This window comes from Trachurus japonicus, chromosome 5 (genome assembly GCF_045865225.1).
Source record: "Trachurus japonicus isolate A0001 chromosome 5, Traja_1.0".
Taxonomy (NCBI): Eukaryota; Metazoa; Chordata; class Actinopteri; order Carangiformes; family Carangidae; genus Trachurus; species Trachurus japonicus.
The window spans coordinates 3,775,525-3,794,006 of NC_140911.1; the positions used below are offsets into that span (position 1 = coordinate 3,775,525).

Here is an 18,482-nt window from a genome sequence, read left to right on the forward strand (position 1 = left end):
GTGATTGCTGTCGGAAGATAGAACTATTTAAGACTTATATTAACACAAATATATCACTTACTTCTGCTTTAAAGGGATAGTTCAACATTTTGGCAAATTGGCCCAGACAGAGTTGTTTTAGAGGTAAATGCAGAGACTGCTTGATGAGAAACTGTCGCTGATGGCAACGTGCATCAGAGGTTTTGCATGAATTTCCAAACAACTCTGTCTGGTAACGTTCTGTTATTATCTCATAGCGTGGTGAATGTGCAGGTCACAACTTGTCCACCAGAGCGTTTTGGAGTTGTTGGATTGTGCATTTGATGAGTTTGATGAGGGAAACCAAGAAATCCCATTAGCCTCCGTAGCGTAGCTCTGAGCAGCTCACGGCTCTGCTCTGCCTCTCTAAAAATAGCTTGCACCGACAATTGAAGGTAACGAACCTACTGCTATGACTATAGGGATTATGGCACTGGGTCAATTTGCCAAAATGTTGAACTATCCCTTTAAAAGCAAAAAAAGAACATATATACACTGCAGAATTACTATATTAAATAGAACCAGACTACTAAATAGTCAAATATGAAATATGTGTCATGTATTTACCTCAAGGTTTGTGCAATGATGTGGAAATGTATTTAGCATGTTTATTATCACATTAGAAATAACTGCAGCAGCACAAAGGAAACACACACACACACACACACACACACACACACACACACACACGATGGTGATAAAGTTTCCATTTTAATCGTTTATTTCAGGGTATCAAACATTGTTAATGTTCTGTGGCGAACGTGATTTAAATTACGTTGTAAATAAATGGAGCTTAATTGAGTTTACACTGATTTTTATTACTTTTTTTCTCCAATTGGTTTTAGTTGTAAATACTGTCGACCACAAAATAAGAGAAACAAGACAATAAGTTCTACAAACTAATCATGTCAGTGCCAATTAATAAAACATAATGTAGGTCAAAATAAATATCACTTTCAACATGTTTTATTACACATTTTTTTAATATATTTCGTACAAATGTGGCTGTGCACGGGGGCCGGTCCACGTCTCTGGTTCTGGTTTCATACATTCAGGACATTACTGGGAGTGTTAGGAGTATAAAGCCAATACGTTATAGAGTGTGTGTCGTGTATGTTCAGTGCATTGAGTTGATGATGATGATGATGATGATGATGATGATGATGACGTTCAGACGATCCGTCCCTGCAGCAGAGGACGACTTTCTCCAGGCGACTGTCGACTCAGCAGGTTCCACAACAACAGAGGCACCGACGTCACCGCGGAGCTGCCGCCGTCGCCGTGGTCGTCTCTCAGAGGCTGGTACTGCTTGAACCGCCTGTTCACACACAGGACAGGTGAGATAGGTGAGTTACATTTATACGCATGTTGCAGTCATACTGGGACAGTTCAACATTTTGGCAATTTGGCAGTTGTTTTAGAGGTAAATTCATGCAAAACCGCTGATGTGCGAAAACAAACCGAACTAAGAGCTTTTGGTTCGAATGGACTGTTTAGTGCGCACCAACTGCTGTTGGTGTGAAAGCGCCCTTAGATGAGTTTGATGAGGGAAACCAAGAAATCCCATGAGCCTCCGTAGCGTAGCTCTGAGCAGCTCGCGGCTCTGCTCCGCCGTTCTAAAAATAGCTTGCACCAACAATTAAAGGTAATGAACCTACCATGGGCCAATTTGCCAAAATGTTGAACTATCCCTTTAACATTATATCAAAACTATATAAATCATATGCTACATACATGTCTGTGTTTTATATTTACGTATAATATGAACATACTGTATGTCAATGGGCTTTGGTGTGGATATATATACAGTATGGGTATCTGTACATTAGAGGCACATTATGTACATGTACATGTACATGTACACAGGAGTATTTTATTGATAAAAATCAATATATTACAGAGACAGTGATAATGTCGCTCCACCACTTAGTATTAAACCCTCATGAGACACTGACTGCTCTATTAATAAACAGCCTGTTGGTCTTCTCTCTACAGTGACTGAGATCATCTGATACTCTGATTGGTTTATTGCATTTCATCCCCCAAAAAGCACTTCAGCATCCGCCTGCTGCAGTGGACAGTCTTGGACCTTTAGTGTCTCCAATACTTCATGAACTATGTTATATGTCACTATATGAATCTGTTGTCCACACTATGTATATATACAGCTCTGGAAAAAAATTAAGAGACCACTTCAGAATTATGAGTTTCTCTGGTTTACTTTTTACCATTTAAATGAATGTTTTTGAGTAAAATGAACAATTTTGTTTTATTCTTTTAACTACTGACAACATTTCTCCCAAATTTTAAATAAAAATATTATTATTTAGAGTATTTATCTGCAGAAAATGACAGCTGGTCAAAATAGGAAAAAAGATGCAGTGCTTTTAGACCTTGAATAATAATAATAATGCAAAGAAAATAAGTTCATATTCATTTTCATTTTCTTTCTTTTTTTTTTAACTTAAGAAGAGTTGGTGGAATAACCCTCATTTTTAATTGCAGCTGTGGTTTTTATAACCTTCATTAAATATGTTTTGGTCCAGGTAAACTCACTGATCATGTCAGTGAGTTTTGCTTGTGTTGAAATTCAAAAGACAGTTGAATCGAACGGCTACCAAACATGTAGAGAAGTTGATTTATTAAAGAACATTTTTAAGTGGTCTTTTGATATTTTCCAGAGCTATATCGGTTTACACATTAAAGGGGACATATTATGGAAATATCACTTTTTGAAGGCTCTTTAACATATATTTGGGTGTTTGTTTTTCCTTTCGGCCCCTAAAATGTAACAACTGACAAATCTGTAATTTTCAGGCTCCCTAGGTTGAAATCCATGTGGTTTTACGAGCTGTTCCCTCAGTTGTCTGGCAGTGATGTAACTAGTTTTCAAATTTGCATAACCCCACCCCTACCTGTAGAAGGGGTGGGGCAAGCAGTGGCTCATTTGCATTTAAAGGGACAGGCACTGCAACCAGCCGTTCTGAACAGGGCTGGTTTGAGAGGATGAAAAGAGCTGTGATGTTTGATCCTTGGGGGATTTTGACCAAAGCATGTCACAAACATGTCTTTAAGACACCTGGGAACTATTTTAATTTGTAGAGAAGGGGCAGAATATGTCTCCTTTAAGAACTCACCTGTACATCAAACCAATACAACAGACGACGCAGGCGAGAACCATGACGCCCAGGACGGTGGCGGCGGTTCCAGCCGGGGAGCCGACGGATCCTGCAGAGGAAAAAAACACATTTCATCGATGAGAGAGAATAAAAAACCTGCAGATGAAGTTTAGTTTAGTTATTATTTAGTGTTTCTTTTACTCACCGACTGTTACGCTGACTCTGGCGCTCGCCACAGCGAGACTGACATCATTGGTCAAAGAGACGTTGATGCAAAACACTCCGGTGTCGTTGAAGAACTGGCGGAGGATCATCTGGCAGTCTGGAGAGGGCGTGGCGACGCCGCAGACCGTCTCTACTGGGGTGATGCAGTCGGCGTCTGAGACCACGGTGCAAACTTCACTTGGTAAACTGAAGAGTTGGAGACACAGAAACAAAGAGACCAAAGATTAGTGCAAATAAAAACTTGTTTTCACCTCTTCTGCAAAACATTATCCACTAATAACACTACATGACACAGTTTCCATGAATCCAAACCAGGAAGTAAGTGATGCATTAGTTACAATATCAAGATAAGATCAAATCAATACACCTCTAATGGTGTACGGCTGAACAGTAAGTGAACCTCTTGACCCGCTCTGTCTGCTCTATTTATTGAGTTGGAGCCACTTTATTTCCATTTCCAGGCCCCGACAGCTTCGGCTTTTAGACTCATACGCTGTCCAGTGGTTACAGTGCAATATTTTAGTTTGTTCAGTTGTCAGGGTGTGATCTGATGGGAGTCAGGGTTGTTATAGTCAACTAAGACTAAAACTAAAACTAGCAGCGAAAAAATAATCTAGTAAACTGAAATAATAATAATAAAAAAGAGAACTAAATCAAAACCACAATGAACAATGTAAAATTAACTCAAACTAGAGTTCATCAGCTTAGTTGTAGTTTTCTTGTCGATGTCTAAAGCTGCAGGAAGAAAACGCCACAGCTCAGTATGGGACGACTTGGAGTACGACCCACAGGTCGTACTCCAAGAACCTGATGAACCTGATGAGGACTGATGGGAACATTATGGGATGGATGCAACTAAAAGTTCATCTCACCAGGTCTGACAGAGGCTTTCTCCTAAAACCTGACCAACTACAACTAAGACTAAGACTAAATAAAAACTGGTCAATTCCTCTAAAATAAAAACTAAAACTAAATAAAAACTAGTAAATTCCTCTAAAATAAAAACTAAACTAGAAGTAGTACTAAGACTAAATAAAAACTAAACTAAGACTGAATAAAAACTAGTAAATTCCTCTAAAATTTAAAAATAAACTAAAACTAGTACTAAAACTAAATAAAAATGTGTCTAAAATAAAAACTAAACTAAAACTAAATAAAAACTAGTAAATTCCTCTAAAATAAAAACTAAACTAGAACTGATTCATCACTCGTTGAAACTAAACTGGAATTAAAAAGCAAACTGAAAAACTAAAACTTTTAAAAATAAAAACTAATGAAAATTTTCAAACTATAATAACCATGTTGTGAGTTTGAATGGGAAGAAAGAAAGAAAGAAAGAAAGAAAGAAAGAAAGAAAGAAAGATGTGATGGTTGATGGATGGAGAGTTTCTCTTTACCTTCCCTGACAGGAAATCGTCAGGTCCACAGCGTTTTGCTCCAGTTCAGTGGCCAGAGACATGACGTTGGACACCAGGACAATCTCTGCACTTTCAATCCCCTCTGCAGGATGGACAGATGAAAGAACAGATATATTTTATTATTCATACTCAAAGTCTAATTTGCCATAATAATAACAATAATTTAAAAGAAGATCCATGTTAACTCACGGACGACGTCCAGAGAAGTGGCCAGGGAGCCGTAGCGGTAGACGGTGCAGTCGGCCGTCAGCTCCGGAGCTTGTCTTTTAGCCACGACCAGAGCAACTTGTGCTGCGTCTGTTTCCACCTCGGCCTGAACTTCAGCGTCGGCCGGAGCTGCAGCCGCTGCTTCTGCTTCCTCACCGGCCGGTTGCACTGGGGGGAGAAAAAACAAGAAGAACAACACAATCAGACTGATTCAGACACAGAAAATACAGAGTTCAGATCAATGACAACCAATAAGAACAAGAATAAGAATGACTTTATTAATCTCATGTCTTTATGTTAACGATTATACACAAAAACAAAGAATAAAAAAGTCAAATATTGCTTGGTTCAAGCCCTCGATTGGACTAAATAAATGATGATCATGTGATCGGAACAGGAAGTCAGGTATCACAGTTACAGGGTAGCAAAGTCCTGAGGTTGTTTGGATCCTTCGTCTTGTTCTTGTTGTTCTTCTACCTTTTTGTCTTCTTTTTCTTTTCCTCCTTCTTCATCATTATACAAATAGATTGGCTACTAGGGAATAAATAAAGTCTGTATCTCTATTTACTGTTTTGTGCAAATGTATCCAAAGAACAAACAACACAGCGTCTGTATCTGTGTGTGTTTTGTCACATGATCTGTCGTCTTCTTTTGTCTATTTAACATCTCCGTTAACAGTAAAGCGCAAGAGAGAAAAGAGAGAAAAAGATGGGAAAATCCTCGCAATAACAAAAACTTGGGATGAAGATTCAATATAGTTTATTGTTTTGTATGTTTTTGTTTTTGGGATTGTTGTTGTTTCTTTTTATGGTGGCTGTGGAGTGAATTATTTAATCTTTTATTTATTGAGTTATGATATGAATTTATGGTGCGTGTAAAATATGTAGTATGCACTTACTGATTATATGTTTTGATTATTTTATGCTGTTAAATGTAGGTTCCTTTTGTTTGTTTTGTTTTTGTTTTGTTGTTGTTTTTTTTGGTTTGTTTGTATTTTGTCCTCCCTTATGTTTTATGGTGTTGATGGGTTTTTATGTTACTGCCACCTGATTATTGTGTATTTTTTCTTTTCTTAGAATGGAAAAAAAAAAGAAAAAAAAAGAAGAAATAAATTAATGAGAAAGAAAGAAAGGAAAAAACAAACAAAAAAAACAGTAAAGTGCTGTCTCACCTGTTGCAGCTGCAGTCGCTGCCACTGCGTTCTCCGTCTCCACCGCCTCGGCCTCAGGTTCCTCTGCAGCCGCGGCCTCGGTGGCGACGGCAGCAGCAGCGATGGCGTTGTCTGCAGGAGCCTCCGTCGCAACCACGACGACCGCCGTGGCAGCAACAGCAGCAGCAGCAGCAGCAGCTTCAGCATCAGCATCAACAGTCGTGATAATTTCAACTTCTTCTGTCACAGGAGCGACTGTGACACCGTCAGCGACTTCGACTGCAGCTTCTCCTTCTGCAACAACGGGTGCGACCGAAGCAACAGCAGCAGCAGCAACGGCGGCATCGACCACGGCGACGTTTTCTGCAGCTGCGTCTGTCACCACCGCAGCTTCATCTGCAGCGGCTGTGGCAGCATCTTCAGCTGCAGGAGCAACGGGAGCAGCAGTGGTCACGTCTCCAGCTGCAGCATCTGCTTCTTCTGCAGCAGCAGCAGCGTCTGCTACTACGGCTGCAGCTGCATCTGTGTCTGCTACAGCTGCAGCATCTGTTTCTACGGCAGCAGCAGCATCTGTTTCTACGGCAGCAGCAGCATCTGTTTCTTCTACAGCTGCAGCAGCATCTGTGTCTGCAGCAGCTGGATCTTGCTCTGCTGGAACAACGGCTGCATCGCCTGCTGCAGGTGCAACCTCCTCCGCTGCTTCTGCATCTGTATCTGCTGCTGCTGCTGCTGCTGCTTCTCCGTCGGCCGTTTCTGCAGCTGTGTCCAGCGCCGTGGCGTCAGACGCAGGAACCTCCACAGCGGTCGTGTCTCCTCCCTCGGCCGGAGCTGCTGCCGTCACGACGACGGCCGGAACGATGGAGGCGTCGACGACCGGAGCCGCTGAGAGAAAAGTTAGAAAACAACTGAGTAAAACTTGATTCAGGACAGCGACAGTGAAACGGATATCATATGGTCATATTTATCAAGCTTCTTAGAATCTAAGCTGCACCTAAAAGTTAGTTATCAAGCATCTCACTCACACTTTGAGTGAAGTGTAGGACTGAATCTGAAGTATCAGTCTCAGAGCTGAGTTACCAGTACTATGCGCCATAAACTGAATTTTAGATGACGTCACTTCCAAATTTATAGGAATGACCAATCGCTGACTGGTATCCTTATATACGAATATAGAAATATCGCAGAGAACAGTTAAATGGTCGATGGGAGTTTATATTTAACAGTATTTTGACCCTAATCTACAAAATAATACAAAATATATAGGCTACATTTGGAATTAAAGCAGAAGTAAGTGGAATATTTGTGTTAATATAAGTCTTAAATAGTTATATCTTCCGACAGCAATCACTTATATAGAGTGTTTGGTCTGAAACACGGGTCTGTCAGTCACTCTGCTCTGCTGTAAGCCGAGGAGAAAACTTTCCTTGTATCCTACAACCTTTATCCAATGAGGAGAGAGAACGGCATAAAGGGGCGGTCCTCTCTGTGTGTGCAGCCAAGGGATGCGCGTGAATGTGGTGACGTAGGGACGAGGGCGGGGACTGCTAACTCCATCGGCTGACAGGAAGTTAGCCAAAACCACCGGATCGCTTACTTCTGCTTTAAGTTTGAGACTAGGACTAAATTCCACAAATTCTCAGCACTTAAAGGACAATTCCTAGCAAATTCAACCTGGGGCTCTAGTTTCAACAGAATTATTGAATTTCTTTTTAATGTCTCCTGTTCTGCAGTAGTTCTGTCTGTCTCTGCATCGCCACAGCAGCTTATAATGGGAGTAGACAGATCTTAGGCTGTTTAGGCTGTTTACATCCCATAAAACCACTTTTTTTTCTCCACAGACAACGTCAGATGTCTTCAAACATACACCGAGGAGTTTGTTCACTTCAAGAAAGACGACATGTTTGTAAACAGAGCTGTAATACGAAGTCTCGCATGAGAGTCAAGTTGGGGCTCAGTATGTTTACAGGTAGAATAAACAATGTCCAGATTTACTCTCGCTGCTACAAAAACGTAGCTCTGAGTTGATTTTCCTTTGTTGATAAAACAAACAACATACTGAGCCTTCAACTCGACTCTTGCACGAGACTTGGCGAGATCGCGCAAGACTTCATGAGACTGTGTATCACAGCTCCGTTTACAAACATGTCGGCTTTCTTGAAGTGGACAAACTCCTCTGTGTTTGTTTGAAGACATCTGACGTTGTCTGTAGGAAAAAAAAATTTGCAGTTTTGTGGGATGTAAACAGCCTAAACAGCCTAAGATCTGTCTACTCCCATTATAAGATGCTGTGGCGATGCAGAGACAGACAGAACTACTGCAGAACAGGAGACATTAAAAAGAAATTCATTCACTTAGACCTAAAATATTAGAAAACTAGAGCCTCAGGTTGAATTTGCCTGGAATTGTCCTTTAAGACTAAAATGGCCCCTGAACATGATCTTTATGGTCTTTAAATCTCACCGGCCGTGGGGTTGGCGCAGCCGTTAGGGATGCTGGCCATCAGCACCACCTGAGGCTTGAAGGTGCCGACGGCCAGGTAGGTGTGTGTGACGCTGCGCTCTCTGGAGATCAGAGTCCCCGTGCTGTCGCCGAAGTCCCAGCTGAAGCTGATGTCGGCGCTGTCGAGGTACTGGCTGGGGTCGTGCAGCTGGACGTTGAAGGCCACGGCGCGGTTCTGGATGAAGTTCTGGTCGTTCTGGTTCACGTCGTCGACTTGGGCCAGAGACACGGTGAAGGGAACCTGGTCTGAAGACGGAGGAGGAGCACGGAGGAGGTGTAAAAAAAAAAACATGGGGACAGAGATCCAGATTCTTTACTTGAGTAGAAGTAAAAGTACCTGTGTAAAAAACGACTTTGGTAAAAGTGAAAGTACTGATCCAAATATCTACTCAAGTAAAAGTACACTGCAAAAACTCAAAATCTTTCCAAGAATATTTGTCTTATTTCTTGTCAAAATATCTCATTTCTAGTCAAAACGAATCTCTTTCCACTTAAAGGGACAACGAGAAGTTTTGGAAAAGCGAAGCGTTTTCACACTACATTTATGAGCCTCCGCGCGCACCGTAAAATACGATCACATACCATCGTAGTTCCGACCATAAACGGCGATTCAGCTACGTTATTCTCATGACTCGTTGCGAAACTGAAAGTAAAGAAACGCTGGTCGGCTCGACCAGCATCTCCACCACCACTAATAGTAACAAAATAACGATAGAGACAGAATGATATATTTATATCCGATTAGAAACTCCTCGTTGTCCCTTTAAAATAAGACTCATCACCTAAAAATTTACTTGTTTTTAGATAATTTTCACTTGTTTCAAACTAATTTTCATTTGAAATAAGTAGAAAAATCTGCCAGTGAAAGCAAGTTTTTTATGTTTGTAATAAGAAAGAAAAACTTGCTCCACTATCAGATTTTTCTACTTATTTCAAGTGGAAAATTTGCTTGAAAAAATTAAAAAATGTCTAAAAACAAGCTACTTTTTAAAATGTGATGAGTCTTATTTTATGTATGATTAGATTTATTTTGACTAGAAATAAGACAAATATTCTTGGTAAGATTTAGAATTTTTGCAGTGTAAAAAGTACAGGCTCTTAAATTTACTCAAAAGTATTTCTAAAAGTAAAAAGTATTTCTATTGCACGATTCACTGCAAAGCTAATAACCACACAATAATTTATCTGGAATCCATTACATCAATGTTATTGTTTGAACAAACATTAAGTTTACCTTCCAGACACAAGATGTATCCTAAAGTACTTCACTATAGTCAATTGTAGGCATTTGTATTGTACAAATGAGAAAAAAGAGAGCGAGACGACCCGCCGGCGTGATATGAAGACCCCGACCCCGCTGAGGAGGAATTACTGTATGAAGACTCAGCTCAAGTGGAGCTATAATTTTATTTTGCTGCGGAAACCCTGATAAAAAAAGTAACAAGCCTTTTGGGGAAATATAAGTACAGAGAGTAGAAAGTACCGATATTTGCGTTAAAAATGTACTGAGTAAAAGTAAAAAGTTGTCAGAAAAATAAATACTTCTAAAAGTACAAAGTACCTGAAAATTCTACTTAAGTACAGTAACAAAGTATTTGTACTTTGTTACTTGCCATCACTGCATGGGGATTGTTGTAGAAATACAAATGGTAACACTTTACTTGAATAGGTATTCATAAGATTGACATAACACTGTCACAACCATGACATAACAGCTGTCATAAACATCAATGAATACTTATGACAGCTGTCGTTAAGTGTCATTCAGTAAGTTATGTCACTTTTAATGCAAAGTTGACATTGTTTGAGATGTTTTTGTTCTGACAACTTGACATAAAGACAATGTAAACTGTCATAGCAGACCTAATTGCCAAACTTTAAAAATTATGTCAAGTTCTCATAACAAGGAACATCTCAAACAATGTCAACTTTGCATCAAAAGTGACATAACTTACCGAATGACACTTAACGACAGCTGTCATAAGTATTCATTGATGTTTATGACAGCTCTTATGTCATGGTTGTGACAGTGTTATGTCAATCTTATGAATACCTATTCAAGTAAAGTGTTACCATACAAATAAATAGATAGAAGTAATAAAGTCAGGAGGAACTGTGAGTGTGACCTGTGATGGTGAACATGGTGGAGGCGTAGCCCAGAGGGATGAACTTGTCTCTGCTGCGGCTGTGGTAGATCACCACCTCCATGTTGTAGGAGCCCAGCGGGACGTTGTCGGTGCCGATCGTCAGGAACGAGGACGGACCGTCCGCCACCTGCCAGTAACGCCCTGCAAGAAGAAAAACACAATGTCATTATTATAAACAGCCGGACTGGGGATCAATGCACAGAGACTCAGGATGATGATAACAGTCGGTTACCTGCACAAGTTAATACATGATATTATTTGCTTCAAATAGATTCAGTTACCAAAAGAAGATCATTTATTTTATCTCATTTTGCACATTTTGCACTTTGAGCTGCATTATGTGCTATTCAAATAAAGCTATTATTATAATAAGGTCAAATTTAACACATTTTTTTCTGTTGCATTGGGTTGTCACATGTAAAAAAAGTGATGATCACACATCATGGAAAAATATTTTTAAAAATCTGAGATGAAGAAGCTTCTCCTGGTGGGTTTACAAGCTTCGGGTGGAAGAGTTGATTGTTTACTTTGGTAAAACGAGGTCTGAAAACCAGAAGTAGCTCCTAACTTATTCTTTATTTCACCTTTTTGTGTGACGTTTTGGCTACTAATTAAGATGGGCTAATTAAGAATAACTTTGCAGCTACTTTCTAGTGTGCAGACCTCATGTTTTAGTTCTTATATTTTGTGGATGTGCGTGTGTGTGCTTCTACAGTTTTTCTTGGTTGTTTACTTTCTCATCTCATCACTCAGTTATACAGTAACAGACTGAAACTAAAAATGAAACTGTGTGAAATGTGTTTTTACCCCACGTCTTCCACACAAACACGTAGTGAGGCTTCTTGTTCTGGCTCCGGGGGAACGGCGTGCCGTCTGGGAAACATCCCTTCTGCTCCGCGTCCTGGTCGGGATAAACAGCCTGACCCTCCTGGTACTGTCGCCCTGAGAGACAAGACACAGCATTCATCACTGATCACAGGTATCATCACGAAACTTCCATTCAGACAAATATTTTTTGTATTACAAATTTTGTCAAATTCTATGTTTAAACATGTAAATGAGGCAATATCTAATTAAATATGCGCTAATTTGCATACATTTCCAGAACAGAAATATGAACGATGGATAAAGCCACTTTTAAAATTATTGTTTTATTTTGTTGACATATTAGAGTCAGAAGTTTTTACAGAGAGGATTTTGGATTTTATCTCTTGTCATGTTTTTGGGAATAAAATGTTGTAGTATAAATCAGGCTGTGAATGATATATCAACAATCCCCTCTGTAAAAACCTTCAGAATATAGAAAGGGATCAAACTGGAAGGTTTGGTGTCTGTAAGTGCTGCTGAAGTGGAGATTTCTAGCTCAGAGTCTGAAAAACTCTTTCTGAGAAAACGGCCTTTAAAGACTTAAAGACTGTAAAATTGCATGAATTGTTATTTGTCAACCGTACTTTTACGATTTGTTGCTGATACGGAGGAAAGACAAATGTTGGAGCCTACATCATTGTTCAGGAGAGAGAGAGCTTTACAATGACACCTGACATGACATGGGTCAGAATAACTTTTGGTGAATTTAGGAGAAATCTACCGACGAAAGAGACAAATAAAGTAAAATAAAAACCTTAATGTGGATTTTCTACCATTTCTTTCTACTATTCTGAAAAAAGACATGATAAGGAAGCAAAGAAAAACGCCCAGAATCACAATGTTTGATCATCATCTCACCATCGATGGTGCAGTTTCGTGCCCAGACCACCTGTCCGTCGGAGAGCACCGTCTGGTTGGGGGGGAAGTTCAGGTTGATGGTGAACGTCGCTCTGGCTCCGGTCAGAGTCGGGGCGTCGTTCTTGAGGTCAAAGGTCACTTCGCCGCCGGACCAACAGTTCCTGAACCTGGCGTCTCCGTCTCTCCACACCGGATACATCCTGGAGTTCCAGGAGCGGTAGCGTGTGAACTGACTCCTCGGCTCTGTGAGGGAAAACCACAGTCAACAAGAGTTCATAACACACTGAAACAAAGAAATATTATAAAACATAATGACATTTTTATTTATCTTTAAAAACCCCAAGCTGCTTCTGCTGTGGAATTATATTTTATTTTATTCATTGGGGTTTACTGTGTTTTAATTTTCATGTAAATATGTGAATACTGATTATTTTCTGCTGTTTGGAAAATCTTTAAGGTTAAGGTTGAACTTTATTCATCCTCGAGGGGAAATTCATTTGTCACAGCAGCATAAAAAGAGAAATTAAAGTGCTAAATAAATATATATTAGTAGTAATATAGTAGTATAATTTTATTCATCCATTCAACAGAACATGATATATGGATTTCTATGTTAAGTATGGCTGAAAAGGTGTATTGTAGGCTAAAGCAACAGCTTATTTTTGCCTAGTAGGAAAGTTGGAGAAACAGAACAAGATTACGAGATTGCACAATTTTAAACAATGATTTTTTTTTTTAATCTAAACTGAAAACAATAGATAATATTAATCTGAGCAAAAATGTATTTATAAACTATATAAACTTGTACAGAATAAAGAATACATTATGTAAAAAGACTGAAATACTGTGCTCTCCACTTGCTGCACACTAAAAACTCCTGGGTTTTTTCTTTAACCCAATTTCTGGGTTTCTCATGTTGGGTTAAAATTATGGGTTATTTTTCAGAGAGTAACATATAATCTGGGTCATAGAGCTAATATTTTAACCCAATTCTTGGATTGTTTCCAGTTATATACCATATCTGGGTTATGTTTCAAAAAGTAACCCATTTTCTGGGTTACACATTAAAAACTCTTGGGTTATTTCTTTAACCCAATTTCTGGGTTGCTTGTGTTGGGTTTCAAATTATGGGTTATTTTCTGGAGCTTTTACTGTGTGGATACATTTTGGGGTTAGTATACCAAAAATAACATATCACAATTTTTTTTTTTTACAGTACAGTAAAGTTTTTACATTGATTTGATTATTTTGCAAGTTGGGCGGTGCAACCTAACTATTTCCCTGTGTAAAAACAGAACATTTAGGCCAAAGAAGCTTCCTGAACAAATTTTAATCAGTTTGTGCAACTTTTTGTGCTCAGTACAATGGACATTTAAGAGCGTTAACATACCTAAGACTTCAGCTCGTCGGCCAACACTACAACTCATGAATTATCATTGGATTTAAAAGGTAAAAGAGAAAAAAATTAAGATGATTAAGATCTGCAAAGAAAAATCTAATAAACCAAAATTATATTGTCAACGTTTACTCTTGTGCTTTTGTGAATTAACTGACATGTTTGTAGAAGACAATGATCATTTGTCTGTAGAGTGAAAGATGTTTTACTGCGGTCTACAGACAATAAATATCCAACCGAGTTGCAACAGCTGATCTCACCCCAGGGTAAGTCACTCCTCCTCACTCTGCTAAACTCTAACCTCCATACTCCAATCTGATTGGACAAGACACCATGTCATTGTCAAACATACAAAAAGTAGAAGTTTTTTTCCACATTGCCTGTTCATTCATTAGTTTATTTTTTTATTTCTCTTATGTGTTGTTAGTACATTTTTCTATTTGGGAGCTTTAGCTTTTACATTATTCACATGCAAATTTAATATATACTGAATTACTATGTTCATGTATAATAGGGTTGGGGGGAAAAAATCGATACAGCATAGTATCGCGATATTTTGCGGCGATATTGTGTCAATAGACGGATGCCAAGTATCGATCTGAACAGAATGAAGTTTATCTTATTAGAAAAAACAGATGTTAACAAAGTTTTCAATTGGAGACGTCATAATTTGCAGTTTGAAATGTATCACAGCATATTTTTAATATCGCAATAATATCGTATTGAAACACAGGTATCGTGATCCTACCTCTAATGTATAGTAGGCCTATATGCTAATATTGTAGACCAATGTTTCCACAGTCCAATTATGATTAACACTAAAAAAGAAGATATAAAATATATGCTGTTTATACTCAAATTAGATGTCATTAACACATATGGTTGCAAAATCTTATTCCAAATTTTAAAAATCATCATCTGGATATTTCCAAATATACAGAATATAACATGGTATTTCATTTTTTATCTTAATATTATATCCCGAGGATGGTCTTGTGATATAACAAGCGACATATACGTCAACATCACTCTTGACTTTCATAAAAACGTATATGTGATTTATTAGGCAACATTTAAATCAGAATATGTTCAGCTCTGATTGTGGAGTCGAGGGTGCGTTCAGGAAAGTCGAGGTTCTTGGTGGTGAGAGTCACGCGACTTGAAACAATCTCCTCCAATCCCTTTCATGTGACCATCAGCTGAGCAGCAGCATCAGTAATCCCAGACTGAGGCTGAGTGTGTGTGTGTGTGTGTGTGTGTGTGTGTGTGAGAGAGAGAGATGCACTACTTAAAAATGAAATTGTTACATAATGACCAATTATTTTCACATTTACAAGAATAATAATGTATTTTCAAAAAGAAATAGCATTATGAATTTCAGTATTTTCCTGATTTACACCAAACACCTTTGGAAAATCAGTGTAAGAAACGATTTGATGGTGTGAAACTGGTGTGTAAACGATGTTTGTAGGCTTATAATGTCCCTCTTTTTCTAACAGAGGCATGAAAGAGGCAGAAAATTACATATCAGACCATTTGATGTGCACAATCACACACACATAATCACTAAAGACCCACACATAAGCTGCCTAAACTAATAGGAAGCAGAAAATTACATTAGACACAGTAATTAAAAATGATTATTTAAACTCACTGTTGGTTTTACCTCACACCCACACAGAAAAAAAATACAAATTTAGTAATTTAGTCTTAAATAAAATAGAAAATTGAACTTATATCAACAAAATCTTTGCATTTAACACATTTAAGTGGAAAAAAAGTCAATTGAAAAGTTGTTTTTAGTGAAGAACCAAGGAGGAAGTGATCAAATGAACAGGAAAAAAACCCCTTAAAAACCACCAGATTATTGATTGTTTGATTGATTATCAATATCTTCTCATGTAACCCTACTCACTTGAGGCATCGGTTGATGATGTCGAGGCCCAAACCAGCAGAACCACCGTCACCAGAGTCGTCGTCGTCGTCGTCGCCATCCTGAGATCCTTCACCCGGCAGAACCTGAACCCCAACAGACCAGACCAGAACAGACCAGAACTCCCACTGAGACGATTTAAGAGGAGAAACCTCCTCACGCTCTTTAAGGCGGCTCCTGAGTTCCTCTCACCTCTGACATCATTGTGAGTCTGTGAACTGGCACCACCCACCTTAAAAAAACACAAACAAACACTAATATGTGTGTCCACTATTGTTGTCAGTTTTATAACTTTTACTTCATTGTTTGAGCCTCATTTAACTGTTGTTTAACTGTGTATCTCCAATAAAGTGATAATGAATAATAATAAATAGATGTTTGAACACTGATATGTTTTTAATTATAAAACATTAACAACAGAGCTGGTTAATATGTAGCCTATAGATGTTTATCCTGTGCTACAGCATAATACATTTCATAATATCCTTCATTAAATTCAATTAATGATATTATGACGCACTATAAAAGAGGCAGAACTGATGATCTACCCACTCGTTTATTCCTAATTAAACAATAGGCATTTTAAAAACAAAGGTAAAAAAAATATATCTGTAGAAACACGAGTGAAAAATAAAATGCAGAAACTTTTCTGTTTTTATCACTATTGTTGTCAGTTTTATAACTTTTACTTCATTGTTTGAGCCTCATTTTAACTGTTTATTTTTGAGTTTCTCCAGTAAAGTGTCTATAATAAAGCTAATACAGATAAAGGTGCATTCAAGAGAACTCAGATTTTACAACTTCACTCATTTCCTGGTGCAAAAAAAATGGTTTTCTACACAATATGAAGAGTGAATGTTGTACGTGTGACGGATGAAGGAGGGGGGAGAGGGGCTGAGATCTGGCGGCCAAGCCCGAGTCATGCCTGTGTGAGTGTGTGTGTGTGAGAGAGTGTGTGACGTCTGACCTCACAGCTATGTGTGCGTGGACGTCACAAGATGAGTGTGTGTGCACGGCAAAATCAATGGCATCCTTTTTTTGTTTTCTCCCTCAGCCTCCTGTCGTCCAACCTCCAGGCTGCTGCAGCTCTGAGAATCCGAGTCCTCGTGGTGGTAACACACACACACACACACACACACGCACACACACACACACACACACGCACACCCGTGCTCGCTGTGTGAGGCGCATCCTGCACAGTTTCATTCAGGAGATTAACAGAGGGAAGTCTGGAAATGATCATAAAGACACGACAGAATCGATTTTCATTCATATTATTATTTATTTTTATTTAATTTGTGCACATTCAGACTCTTCTGAGTTTATAATGAGCCTCAAAAAAGTCAATAAATCCTGAAACAAGATATCATTGATACATCTATGTTATTCCAGTGGCCCAGAGTCTAAACTGTGAGTGCTATTCACCCGGGAAAAAAAACAGAAATGCAACATTTAGATGTGTTTATTCACCATCTAAAACATTATAGATGTTTTATACTGTGTTATATCATAATAGGTTTCATAATATCCTTCAATAAATTCAATTAATAGTAATGTAACGCGCTATAGAAGAGGCAGAACTGATGAGCTACCCACTCGTTTATTCAAAATTAAACAACATGCAAAGGTAAAAATATAAATGTATGAAACATGAGTGAAAAATAAAACACAGAATCTCTTCTGATCTTCTCTGCTTTTGGATTTAGTATTCATTCTTTATCGGTTTATTATTTTATTGATTTAAACCTTATTTATCCCAAAACAGCATCAGTTAAAAGGAGACACAGAAGAGAGTCATTGAAAAAGATAAAGAAAGGCAATTAATTAATAAAGTTAATAAATGAGTAACTAAATAAAAGGACAGCACAAGAAAGGCAAAGTAAAAGTATTAAAGGGCCGAAAAACGTACTTTACTTTAGATCTTGATTTAACTTTAAAATGTGCACTTTGTTATATACAGTATAATAATGAAATAGATGTTTGAACACTGATATGGTTTTAATTAGGATAAATCGTATTAACAGAGCTGGTTAATATGTATTTTCCCACCGCTGCTGTTGTCTCATGTCAGTGAGTCTGCTCAGGCTGCTACATGTGACCTCTCATGTGCTAACAGCAGAGTTCAGGGGGAAATAAATCCGCCCCACAGAGCACCTGACCCAACATACCACAAGTAGTCGACCATCAGCTTCTTTCCTCATTAGTCTCTCCACTCTATAGGATCTTAATAGCTTTGTTTCAGGGGGATTAGTATGAAATTTACTCACAGTCTGAGTTTCACACAGAGGAAGTCATGGGAAATAATAATGGTGGTGATACGAACCGATAAAAGTTTGTGTTCTACATGTGCTCTGAAATTCCTGGATATTTATTATAGATTATATTAAATATGCAGAATTATAACTGTGTTCAGAAAGTTTTCAGACCCCCGGGCTCCTCAAACTGTCTCCACCTTCAAGTCCAGGCTGAAAACCTTCGTCTATGACAGAGCTTTTACTTAGAGCTGGTCGTCTCCTCCTCTCCTCTCCTCTCCTCTCCTCTCCTCTCCTCCTCTCTCTTCCCCTTCCCTACCCTCTCCTCTTTCTCCCCCTTTCCTTTGCTTTCCTCTCCTCTCCTCTCCTCTCCTCTCCTCCTCCTCTCTCTCT

At 38.6% G+C, this 18,482-nt stretch overlaps 1 protein-coding gene across 1 annotated transcript; it reads right to left on the bottom strand.

Annotated features, from left to right (window-relative positions):
- Positions 1–1,148: 1,148 nt before the first annotated feature.
- Positions 1,149–15,948, bottom strand: pmela (premelanosome protein a). Its single transcript, XM_085775689.1, has 12 exons — positions 15,820–15,948; positions 12,509–12,751; positions 11,591–11,725; positions 10,763–10,924; positions 8,598–8,882; positions 6,773–7,019; positions 6,159–6,658; positions 4,970–5,125; positions 4,760–4,862; positions 3,343–3,548; positions 3,156–3,246; positions 1,149–1,336 (listed from the first exon to the last, which is right to left on the bottom strand). The coding sequence occupies exons 1-12, from the start codon at positions 15,896–15,898 to the stop codon at positions 1,189–1,191; spliced, it is 2,355 nt and encodes a 784-aa protein (XP_085631815.1). The 5' UTR covers positions 15,899–15,948; the 3' UTR covers positions 1,149–1,188.
- Between the last annotated feature and the right edge of the window lie 2,534 nt (positions 15,949–18,482).

What these genes read in the sequence shown, in the direction of transcription:
- pmela (XM_085775689.1), bottom strand. Translation starts at nt 15,898, where the DNA reads ATGGCGACGACGACGACGACGACTCTGGTGACGGTGGTTCTGCTGGTT. An exon ending in ACGAAACTGCACCATCGATG is followed by an intron (nt 11,726 to 12,508) that starts GTGAGATGATGA and finishes CTTGTCTCTCAG; the next exon opens with GGCGACAGTACCAGGAGGGT. An exon ending in TGTATTGGTTTGATGTACAG is followed by an intron (nt 1,337 to 3,155) that starts GTGAGTTCTTAA and finishes GTGTGTGAACAG; the next exon opens with GCGGTTCAAGCAGTACCAGC.